The 12,951-nt window shown below is 42.8% G+C and overlaps 1 protein-coding gene across 1 annotated transcript in view; it reads right to left on the bottom strand.

The window, feature by feature from the left end:
- LOC145337812 (sideroflexin-5-like) overlaps positions 1–12,951 on the bottom strand; it is a 206,345-nt gene that overhangs the window by 128,335 nt on the left and 65,059 nt on the right. Inside the window, exons 8-9 of the mRNA XM_080182664.1 lie at positions 2,966–3,022; positions 717–782 (exon numbers count right to left, since the gene is read on the bottom strand). Of these exons, the coding sequence (XP_080038790.1) occupies positions 717–782; positions 2,966–3,022 (123 nt within the window). The remainder of the gene's footprint in view (positions 1–716; positions 783–2,965; positions 3,023–12,951) is intronic.

Consider the following 12,951-nt stretch of genomic DNA (forward strand, 5'->3'; position numbering starts at 1 on the left):
GTGATGAGTTTTTATCTCCAAGACAAAGTCATCTCAATGAAAACGTTTAGACCTGTGCAGGTGGATGAATAGAAGTTGACACCACTTTAACTTGAATCTATGTTTTTGCTAAAATTGGTGAAAGGAGGAAAATATATCTCAGGTTCAGGATTAAAAGCAAATTACTGTGGCTGCTGGAATCTCTAACCAAAAGAGAAGTTTTGACAAAGGGTCACCTGGACTTGAAATGTTAGCTCTCTTCTCCTTACAGATGTTGCCACACCTGCTGAGATTTTCCAGCATTTTCTCTTTTGGTTTCAGGTTCAGGATTACTATTTTATTACTAAACTGATCCTTGCTGGTTGGATAGCCTCTTTACAGCATCATACAATACAGAAAGAGGCCATTCAGCTGATTGAACCTCTGTTGGTTCAGATCATAAAACACACTGCATCAAGAAAAAATCTCTACATCTTCTCTCTGGTTTTTTGCCAGTTTTCATAAATTTTTGGTGTTCTCTCATTGCTGACCCTCATTCTTATTTGTTCCATTAACCACTCCCGCCCCCCTGCTGCCAACATTTTAACCCTTCTGGTTACAACATTAGTGTTTGCCTCAGTCACACTGAGTAACCTGCAATCAGACTAAAGTGACTAAAGCCCATAACCCTCATGTCCCATGTCTGCAGGCATCTGAGCAGATCACAGTGGATATAGGGAAATGCCAAGATTACTCACTGCTATTGAGACTGCACTGGTGACTGCTCCGATGTAACCCAAGATGAACTTAGACATTGGCGTTGGCTGTTGAGGTCGGGAAGAGCGAGAACAATTATTTCAAAAAAGTTAAAAATATAACATCTGAATCTAAACTGCAACAACAACTTATATTTATACACATCTTTAACATAATAAAATGCCGCAAAGCACTTCACAGGCAAAATAAAATATGGCAACTGGTCACATAATGGACATATTAAGTCAGATGATCAAAAGCTTGGCAGGAAAAGAAAGTTTTAAAGGAGTGGCTTCAAGGAGGTAAACAAAGTAAAGAGAAACATAGAGAGGAAATTCCAGGCTTAGGGCCTATGCGCCTGAAAGAATGATTAAAATCAAGGTTGCCAAGATGCCAGAATTAGAAAAGCACAGACAGAGGTGAAAAAAAAAGTGTCAAATCTTCACATCTTGCAGTCATCAGGACAGCTACACAAGATGAACTGATGGTAAAGAGATTAACAATTGTAGTGTGGCTCATTTAAGCATTTTAGAAGCCACACATATTCACACACAAGGCCCTGCACAAGGAATGGAGTTTAGAATACTGTAAGTGATACTTTGCTTACACTGGAATAATAAAAATTGCACTAATTACACTTATTTTCACCAAACCTGATCCTGTGATGAATCAATCAGAAAATACATCTGTGGAACACAGCCACTCAAACTAGGATGATTCCAGCTTCGATTTCTTGGCTGTGCTAAAGGTTGGTCAGAAGGCTTTGCAATCAGCCATAGTATCTGCTCCAATTTTGGGGTTGATGCTTTTTAGGTATCCTTCGGACACAGAATGTTTGTTTCTGAAGGGTCAGGTTGTTCCCGTTATACTCACAAAATGGTTGCAATAGACCCAGTCCCAACCTCATATTAACATCACATGTTTCTCAGATTCAGTCAGCAACAGCCAGCTTGAGCACTGGTGGTACCACACTTGTTGTTTCTCCTTTCGCCAACATCCTTGGCACATTGTGCAATGTGAATACGAACTCTCACCACACTTTCCAAACTGCCTTCAAGGTGCCCTTTGGCCAGACCATTCAAAGGTCACTTATGCCCCTGGCAGACTTCAAGCAAAATATTGTTCTCCAAAACCTTATCTCTCCCCCACAAATGCCACAACTCATCCTTTTTCTCTGTTGTTTTTCATTACTGATGCTAACGGTTCTGAGCACTGGTTTCTTCCAAGTTACAAAACAACCTTTTATTTTTACTCTTTTTCCAATTTTTTTTATTTATTTGTGGGACATGGGCGTCACTGGCTGGCCAGTATTTAGTTGCTTGCAGTTGAGAGTCAACCACATTGCTGTGACTCTGGAGTCACATGTAGGCCAGACCAAGTAAGGACAGCAGATTTCCTTCCCTAAACGACATTAGTGAGCCAGATGGGTTTTTCCAACAATCACATTGGTTTCAAGGTCATCAGTAGATTCTTAATTCCAGATATTTTTTATTGAATTCAAATCCCATCATCTGCTGTGGTGGGATTCGAACCTGGGTCCCCAGCACATTAGTTAAGTTTCTGGATTAATAGTCCAGTGAAAATACTGCTAGGCCAACGCCTCCCCTCCTGTAATTTGTAAAGGCACCTCAAAATGTTCCCTTTCCCAAGTTTGGTTTTCCCTTTTGATCTTCAGGCTTTAAAAATCCAAGCTTGGCATCACCTTGTTCAGACATTTCCCAGTTGCCACACCTCTAATGCTTTTCAGTCTTGGTGTTGACTAGCACTATAGATTGCACAATGTACATCATGCTACTTCTCAAGTACATAGTGCATGCTGGTGCTCAACAAACAGTAACAGCCAGTGTCCTGTCCTTCTTTGGCAACCAAGTGGTGCATGAGTAGATAAAACTAAGAGTACGAGTAAAACATACAGCTTGTTGATCCTGATTGATTATTCAATAAGAACATGGCTGATCTTTTACAGGAACTTCACTTCCCCACCCTAACCCCTTCATATCCAAAAATGAACTGATTTCAGTGTCCACAGTGCTCTGGGGTAGAGAATTTGAAATGCTCAAATTTGAGTGAAGACATTTCTCATTTCCATTTTAAATGGTCAACCCGTATCCTGAAACTCTGACCCCCAGTCTTTTCTGGCCAGGGGAAATTTGATCTCCATCAAAAGCATATAAGGTTCTACAAGATAGTCCCGCATACACGAATTTGTGTTGGAAACAATGGAATAGATTGCTTTTCAAATTCATCTCACCTTTGTTGCGTTTCTGTTTGCATAGTTCACACAGGCATTGTGACTTTGGTTCAACCACTACAAGGAAGAAAAACAAATAGTCAATATAAATCCAAATTCTCAACCAAGAGGGTGAACTACAATCCAAAAGCAACACATTACTAATAAAGAAACAATCTTAGATCTTCGAATGAACTGATGGGTGAAACAGAGCTGTACAGACCAGCAAATCACAAGCTCATTACCCGATCCCTACCGAGGTCGTTCACATTAGTTCGTGCTGACCTCAGCAGATCTGGTCAAAGAAAGTAAAACAACAAAATCAGTGTGTGTTTCTTTTCTCGATTCTTATCCAAAGGCTCGCCGACACAACAAAGAATCAGCTACGATGGGAAAGCTCGCCAATTCGAGATGTCCAAGTTTACAAAGGAATGGCCATTTCTCACACTAAGCCCAAATCCTTGGATTGTTTTCATACACAAAAATCTGTCAATCTCCATCTTGAATATACTCAGTAACTGAGCACCCATTACCCTCTGAAGTAGAGCATTCACCCTTGAGTGTAGAAATCTCTCCTCAACTCAGTCAATAGTTGACCTCTTATAATGTGACCAACGCTCATACAACTGTATCCCAACAAGAGTCAGTACCCCACTGGGAGCAGCAGGGAAGCGGATGATTTTCCTAAATAAAGACAACAAACATGGATTGCACCTGCCAGTTAGGTTACATCCTTAAACAATTCCAGTGAATTAGTTAGGCGCGACCTGAATTTAATAAATGATGTTAGTTTGGATTTAATACTATTACCAGTTAATTGTTTCCTTTTTAATGGACTTCAATGTTTTTCCTACTCTAGGCAGCTAATACCGCTATAATTGTTTTGACCTCTTTTTAATTGGATCATTGGAACCTTGAGTATATTCAGTCATCTGTTACTAAATTTTGTAAGTAAAAACTCGCAGCTGTGTGTCAGCCTTTCCTTATATCTCATTTTATTCGCTATTCTTGGATGCTTTCCATTTGGGTTGTCTCATGAATATTCAGTGGGTCTGAGGTTTTCTCCTGTTCTTGCTGAGGTGGATAGATTCTTGGTAAGCAAGGGGGTGATGGGTTATCAGTGTTTGGGAGGATGTGACCTCAAATCTACCATCAGATAGCCACGATCTTATTAACCGGCAAAAATACGTCAACGGGCTGAATGGTCTACTGCTGCTCCTTGATCACATCACAATGATTAGTATTGCTGGCTCACAGTGCAAGGGACCTGGGTTCGATTTCTGGCTTAAGTCACTGCCTGTGTGGAGTCTGCAAATTCTCCCCATGTCTGCATGGGTTTCCTCCAGGTGCTCCGGTTTTCTCCTGCAGTCTGAAAGACGTACTGGTTAGGTACATTGGCCATGCTAAATTCTCCTTCAGTGTATCAGAACAAGTGCTGGAGCGTGGCAATTAGGGGATCTTCACAGTGCCTTCATTTCAGTGTTAATGTAAACCTATTTGTGACACTAATAAAAAAAATCATATGCAGTGAAGTTTGCAAACTAAGGAAGTTCCCAAAAACCGCATTCTCCATATTCATTTTAGCACAGTTACAGCACATGCTCAGTATTTCTTTAAAAAACCACCACTTCATTTGCTTCTCTCCCCACTCCCCACCGTTTGTCACTTCTCTTTCTTGACAATTCCACTTGCTACTTCCTTATCCTGAACCTTCCACTCACCACTTCTCTTCCCTGACCTTCATGCCTCTCCTAACCCTTCTGCTCAGTTTTGTACTTGCTGTTTTCCTCTCCTGACCATCCTTCTTGCGTGCCTGAGCTTAGTCTGCAGTAACCTGTTTACAGATGTTCAGTTTGAGTTTCACCAGGAGCATCCAGCTCCAGTCCTCATTGCAGCCCTGGCCCAAACATGGGCAAACAGCTGAATTCTAGAGGTGAGATGAGCATGTTTGCCCTCGACATCAAGGCAGAATTTGACAATGTGTGCCGTCAAAGAGCGCTTGCAAAGTTGAAGTGAATTGAGGAAAGCCTTCCATTTGAATCATAGCTAGCATAAAGGAAGATAATTGTGCTTGTTGGAGTAAGTATAGTACTGTCAAGAAAACATTTCAGCAATTTGCTGATGATTGAAAGTAGATGGAGGAAGTGGAAGGAGTCCCTCAGGGTAGTGTCCTAGGTCCAACCATCTTCAGCTGCTTCATCAATGACCTTCCATCCATCATAAGGTCAGAAGTGGAGATGTTCGCTGATGAGTGCACAATGTTCAGCACCATTTTGCGACTCCTCACATACTGAAGCAGTCCATGTTCAAATGCAGCAAGATCTGGACAATATCCAGGCTTGGGCTGACAAGTGGCAAGTAACATTCGTGCCACACAAATGCCTGTCAATGACCATCACCAATAAGAGACATTCTAACAATCATCCCTTGACATTCAATGGCGTAACCATCACTGAATCCCTCACTGTCAACATCTTTTGGGTTACCATTACCAGAAACTCAATTGAACTTGGCACATAAACACATTGGCTACAAAAGCAGGTCACAGGTTAGGTGTACTGTGGCAACTAATTCACTCCCTGGCTCCCCAAAGCCTGTACAGCAAGGCACAAGTCAGGAATACTCCCCACTCGCCTGGATGGGTGCAGCTCCAACAACACTCAAGAAGCTTGACACCATCCAGGACAGAGCAGCCTGTTTGATTGGCACCACTCTACAAACACCCACTCTGTCTGCCATCAATGCTCAGGAGCAGCAGTGTGTCTACAAGGTGCACTGCAGAAATTCACCAAAGATCCCTACACAGCACCTTTCAAATCCACGACCACTTCCATCTAGAAGGACAAGGGCAGCACATACATGGTAACATCACCACCTGCAAGTTCCCCTCCAAGCCACTTACTATCCTGACTTGGAAATATATAGTCAAGTCTTTGTAGTTGCTGGGTCAAAACCCTGGAATTCCCTCCCTAATGGCATTGTGGGTTAACCCACAGCACATGGACTGCAGCGATTCAAGAAGGCAGCTCACCATCATCTTCTCAAGGGCAACTAGGGATGGCCAGTGACGCCATCCCACGTCCCATGAATGAATAAAAAAAGAATTGGCCAGACTGCTTTTCTGTGAATAGGTCATATCTGGGCAATTTTCTAGAATCAAGTAGATGACTAGGAGCATGGCTAATTCACAAGCTTGCAATATTCAGATTGTTGTCAGGGCTAGCTTTTGATATATCTAGTATTTTGCAGAGGAGGTTTACAAGGCTGATGCCGGAGTTGAGGGGGTTGAGCTATGAGGAGAGGCTGAATAAATTAGGCTTGTACTTGTTAAGAGTTTAGAAGAATGAGGGGAGATCTCATTGAGACGTAAAAGATGATGAATGGGATGGATAGGATAGAGGTGGAGAGACTCTTCCTGCTCAGAAAGGATAGTAGGACTAGGGGGCACAGCCTCAAGATAAAGGGGGGGGCGGTTTAGAACGGAGTTGAGGAGGAACTTCTTCACTCAAAGGGTGGTGAATCTCTGGAATTCTCTGCCCGTTGAAGTGGTGGAGGCGTGGTTATTTTCCAGACGTCGCTGGATTCCGGGGAAGTGCCGGAAGATTGGAAAACGGCTAATGTTACGCCGTTGTTTAAGAAGGGTGCCAGGCAAAAGGCAGGGAATTATAGGCCGGTTAGTTTAACATCTGTTGTAGGTAAAATGTTAGAATCCGTCATCAAGGAGGAAATAGCGAGGCATCTTGAGAGGAATTGCTTGATAGAGCAGACGCAGCACGGTTTCGTGAAGGGAAGTCGTGTCTGACAAATTTACTGGAGTTCTATGAGGATGTGTCTAGGGCGGTGGATAGAGGAGAGCCGGTGGATGTGGTCTTTCTTGATTTTCAGAAGGCGTTTGACAAGTTACCTCACAAGAGGTTATTGCAGAAGGTCAGGGGACATGGAGTTGGGGGTAGGGTGTTGGCGTGGATAGAGGATTGGTTGTCAAATAGGATGTGGGTATGCCGGCGTTGGACTGGCGTAAACACAGTAAAAAGTCTGACAACTGGTGTTGTCAGGCTTTTTACTGTGTCAAACAGGAGGCAGAGAGTGGGGGTCAATGGGTGCTATTCGAATTGGCGGATGGTGACTAGTGTGGGTTGATGGGTTTTTGATAAGAAAGGGGATTAAGGGTTATGGGGAGAGGGTGGGAATGTGGAACTGAGCCACGACAGATCAGCCATGATCTTATTGAATGGCGGGGCAGGCTCGAAGGGCTAGATGGCCAACTCCTGCTCCTATTTCTTATGTTCTTATTTTGATATTGTCTGGTGAATGAAATTGGTTGGAGACCAATATGATGCTGAAAACCCCAGGAAGAGGCTGGCATGGATAATTCACTCAGGTTTGACAAAGGGTCACCTGAACTCGAAACGTTAGCTCTTTTCTCTCTTTACAATGTTACCAGACCTGCTGAGATTTTCCAGTATTTTCCTTTTTGATTTCAGATTCCAGCATCCGCAATAATTTGCTTTTATCCACATGGCACTTCTGTCTGAAGATTGCTTTAATGTTTCTTCAACCTTGTGTTCAGCACCACATTCTGGGATCCTCCACCACTGAGGATGGAAACCTTATACAGCCATAGAGGTTTTTGACATAGAAACAGGCCCTTTGGCCCAACTTGTCCATGCAAGTTTTTTTTAAACCACTTAGCTAGCCCTAATTGCCCATATTTGGCCCATAACCCTCTATAACCATCTTACCCATGTAACGGTCTAAATATTTTTAAAAGACAAGATTATACCCGCCTCTACTACTACGTCTGGCAGCTTGTTCCAGACACTCACCACCCTCTGTGTGAAAAAATTGCTCCTCTGAACCCTTTTGTATCTCTCCCCCTCACCTTAAACCTATGCCCTCTAGTTTTAGATTCCCCTACCTTTGGGAAAAGATATCGACGATCTAGCTGATCTATGCCCATCATTATTTTATATACTCTATAAAATCACCCCCCAACATTCTTTGCTCCAGAAAAAAAACTCCCAGTCTATCCAGGCTCTACTTATAACTCAAACCATCAAGTATTGATAGCATCCTAGTAAACCTTTTCTGCACTCTTTCTAGTTTAATAATATCCTTTCTATAATAGGGTGGCCAGGACAGTTCACAGTATTCCAAGTATGGCCTTACCAACATCTTGTACAACTTCAACAAACTTCACCTCACAGAGGGTGGTGAGTGTCTGGAACAAGTTGCCAGAGAACATAAGAACATAAGAACATAAGAAATAGGAGCAGGAGTAGGCCATCTGGCCCTTCGAGCCTGCCCCGCCATTCAATAAGATCATGGCTGATCTGTCGTGGCTCAGTTCCACTTTCCCGCCCTCTCCCCATAACCCTTAATCCCCTCTCTTATCAAAAACCCATCAACCCGCTTCTTAAAAATATTTAGCGAGGCAGCCTCCACCACTTCAACGGGCAGAGAATTCCAGATATTCACCACCCTTTGAGTGAAGAAGTTCCTCCTCAACTCTGTTCTAAACCGCCCCCCCTTTATCTTGAGGCTGTGCCCCCTAGTCCTACTGTCTTTTTTGAGCGGGAAGAGTCTCTCCACCTCTATCCTATCCATCCCATTCATCATCTTATACGTCTCAATGAGATCTCCCCTCATTCTTCTAAACTCTAACGAGTACAAGCCTAGTTTATTCAGCCTCTCCTCATAGCTCAACCCCCTCAACTCCGGTATCAGCCTAGTAAACCTCCTCTGCACTCCCTCCAAGGCCAAAATATCCTTGCGCAGGTGCGGCGCCCAAAACTGCACACAGTACTCCAGCTGCGGCCTCACCAATGCCCTATACAGCTGCAGCAAGACCTCCCTACTTTTATATTCAATCCCCCTCGCTATGAAGGCCAGCATCCCATTCGCCTTCCTGACCACCTGCTGCACCTGCAGGCTGGGTTTTTGCGACTCATGCACAAGGACCCCGAGGTCCCTCTGCACCGTCGCCTGCTGCAGTTTTTCGCCACGTAAGTAATAGTCCTTCCTACCATTCTTCCTACCAAAGTGGACCACCTCACACTTGCCAACATTAAATTCCATTTGCCATTTCCTGGCCCATTCGCCCAGCCTATCTAGATCCTTCTGCAGACTCTCCACACCCTCCGCACAATTTGCCTTTCCCCCAATCTTGGTGTCATCAGCAAATTTCAACACCCTACACTCGGTTCCCTCCTCCAGATCATCTATATAAATGGTAAATAGCTGAGGCCCCAGCACCGACCCCTGGGGCACCCCACTAGTCACCAACCGCCAATCCGAATAGCACCCATTGACCCCCACTCTCTGCCTCCTATTTGACAACCAATCCTCTATCCACGCTAACACCCTACCCCCAACTCCATGTCCTCTGACCTTCTGCAGTAACCTCTTGTGAGGTACCTTATCAAACGCCTTCTGAAAATCCAGAAAGACCACATCCACCGGCTCTCCTCTATCCACCGCCCTAGACACATCCTCATAGAACTCCAGTAAATTTGTCAGACACGACTTCCCTTTAATGAAACCGTGTTGCGTCTGCCCTATCAAGCAATTCCCTTCAAGATGCCTCGCAATTTCCTCCTTAATGACGGATTCTAACATTTTACCTACCACAGACGTTAAACTAACCGGCCTATAATTCCCCGCCTTTTGCCTGCCACCCTTCTTAAACAACGGCGTAACATTAGCCGTTTTCCAATCTTCCGGCACTTCCCCGGAATCCAGCGACGTCTGGAAAATAACCACCAAGGCATCCACTATAACCTCCGCCATTTCTTTCAGAACCCTCGGATGCATTCCATCCGGTCCTGGGGACTTGTCCACAATCAGCCCCTCCAGTCTGTCGCGCACCACCTCTCTAGTAACAGTAATGTCATTAAGACCCTCCAGTCCTACCACCTTTCCATCGCTAACACCCGGCAAATTATTCACGTCCTCCTCCGTGAAGACAGAAACAAAAAAGTTATTCAAGACCTTAGCCATATCCCCATCCCCTACCACTAGGTCCCCTTTCTCATCCTCTAAGGGACCAACGTTCACCCTAGCCAGCGTCTTCCTTTTTATATATTTATAAAAACTCTTGCTATCCTTTTTTATATTAAGCGCTAGCCCAGCTTCATAGCTTCTTCTACCCTCCTTTATCAACTTTTTTGTCAATCTTTGTTGACATTTAAACCTTTCCCAATCCTCTTCTCGCCCACTGCTCTTAGCTATTCTAAATTCCTCCGCTTTTAATTTAACACTTTCCTTCACCTCCTTCGTTATCCACGGCTTATTACCTCTCTTCCTACTGTCCTTTTTAACCATCGGAATAAATTTCTGCTGAGCACCAAGAAAGATCTCCTTAAAGATCCTCCACTGCTCCTCAGCAGACCTACCTTCCAACGCGCTCCCCCAGTCCACATTCGCCAATTCTTCTCTCATCCTAGTAGAGGTAGTAGTAGAAGCAGATACAATTTTTTTTTAAATAGTATTTAGATAGTTACATGGGTAACATGGGTATAGAGGGATATGGGCAAAACATGGGCAATTGGGACTAGCTTAGGGGGTTTAAAAAAAAGGTGGCATGGACAAGTTGGGCCTAAAGGCCTGTTTCCATGCTGTAAACCTTATGACTCTATGACTCTGTAACTTTGACCAATCCATTGTTTAGCATGCATGTATTCCTGCGTTGCAGGCTCACCATTTTGGCAGCTTATTTTTCAGTATGCCTGGTGCTGCTCCTAGCATGCTTTCCTAATGTCCTTATTGCACCAGCAGATTCCTTGGCTTGATAGTGATGTTCAAGCGAGGAATATGTTGGGCTACAGCAGATTGCAGATGGATACAACTCTGCAGCCATTGATGGCCCACAGTGCCTCATGGATGGTTAAAAAAAGTAAAAACAATTTTACAACTAAGTAGAGACTATCGTTTGATTCCTTCAATAATTTCTGTTTACCAGTAGATGTCACTTTTTGCAATGTTTCTTTAAAGCACAATGGATAGCCAGTCACATTAAACAGGTAACAGAGTTAGTTTGTTCTTCAGGAAGCCATGTCAAGGATTAAAGCTCAAGAAATGGAAAGTGAGTGTAAAGACAAGGTACATAAATTGGCCGACCTTTTCAGTTTACAGATTCAGTCAGATACATTACACAGAATTTTATGACCTCTTTACGCCTGTTTTGCGGCGGGAAAATGTCATAAAACTGGGCGTCAAGCGTATGCCGCCAATTTTCGTGCCTGTCGTTATTTTACGACACCCGAATTTCCAATGCAGCCAGCTTCTCATTGGAAATGGGCTGGAGGCTGGTTAATTTATGTGAATTTATTTCAATGTTGATTTCAATGTGTTTCGCAAGCCTGGCGCTCAATCATTCTTGTCTTCATGGCACAAAAAGAGTTCCTTCCATTCAACTGGTATTGATGCTCCTCCCATTTCATTTACCCCATTTTAGTCTTTCTACTTATCTTTCTGTTCCTTTTTCTGATATTTATTTGCCTAGTTACCTTTTGAAAGGATTTAAGCTGCCATTTAAACTTGCACAAAAGTCGAGTTTCTAAGAGTAAATTTTTAGCTGAAAAATAAGGAGTTTTACAGGAGTAAGATTTTCCAACATTTTTCATTCCCTCGCTATTGCCAACCCCAACACCCAAAAGGAGCCAAAATGCATCTTCATGGTTGAATTTTTATTTATAAAAAGTATTAACCTCCATGGAGACACCCGGTAATTAGTGTATACCATTGTGGAATTGAGTTTGTGAAGTGTGGTCCCTTTAAAAGCTGGTTTTGTGTTCAGTGCTTGGATGGTTAAAATGCAGATGCACAGAGTACACAGGCTTTGCGCCATTTGTAACCAGGATCAAATATCAGGGTTGCCTTGGTAACAGGCTTTGCAGGCTTTTGAATTTTGACAGCCTATCAGTTTAAAGAAGACACTCAGCTAAGAGGAACCTATCAAATTTGAATTTGCTGTTGTTGACAACATCAGAACAATCTTGGTGTTGGAAAACTGATTGGTCATCGTCGTTATAAAGAGGAAGTCAACTGCCTGCCTGCAGTTCAACCAAAGAGCTGCCACCTAGAGAGAGAAAGTTTAAAATATCTCTTAAGAGAACTCTCTATCTATCCAACGAAGAGTACCAAAAATCACAAAGAGGTTCCACACAGCGAAATCGACAGAACTTCAAAGATTTTTCAAAGCCAAAACACCTATTTTTTTGAGAGTGACTAAATTCTGGTTTTTTTGGCAATGAATGGACCTTGTATTAATTTGAACAGCATTCCAATAGTATCTCACTTTAATTAATGTTACTTGTTTAGTTAAAGTTCTGGTTGGTTAAATAAATAACTTGTTAATTGTTCACTTAAAATGAGTGTCAGGTATTTCTGTTAATGAACCTCTAAATGTTAATAACAAACCGTTCACACCTTCCCAAACACTTAACAGATTACAAAGCAAGGTATTCTGTTTGAGGCATTCAGCGTAGCTTCTCAAAAGGGGATCAACAATAGTGTTGTAACAATATTAAATTCAAATTCATCAAATTGATCAAAAACAAAATGCACATATATAAATTTATACGTAAATTCATATATACATTTTTTCATGGTCAACTGTCTCTTAATGTCAGGGGACTAGCTATGGTAAATGCATGGGGTTACAGGGATAGGGCCTGGGTGGGATTGTGGTGCAGACTTGAGGGGCTGAATGGCCTCCTTCTGCACTGTGGGATTCTACGATTTTCACTCATTTGTCACTGAAGTCAGTTTGTTTTCATGGTCAATTGTTTTCACCAACACTATTTTCTCTCCAACTTTGCTTGCTCCCCATTTAACTGGCTGGCATACCTAATTACATGGCAGTTCCTAATACAGGGCCACTTGTAACCATCCTTTTGTTGATGTTTGATGATTAATTGTTGAAATGCAATATTCTGCCATCGAGATCTGCTGGGGAATACTGTGAAATCTTGGTCTTCTGGTGTAGTACAAAACTATTTCTCTTC

Source organism: Carcharhinus amblyrhynchos, unplaced genomic scaffold, assembly GCF_965287045.1.
Source record: "Carcharhinus amblyrhynchos unplaced genomic scaffold, sCarAmb.v2.hapA scaffold_77, whole genome shotgun sequence".
In the NCBI taxonomy this organism is placed as follows: Eukaryota; Metazoa; Chordata; class Chondrichthyes; order Carcharhiniformes; family Carcharhinidae; genus Carcharhinus; species Carcharhinus amblyrhynchos.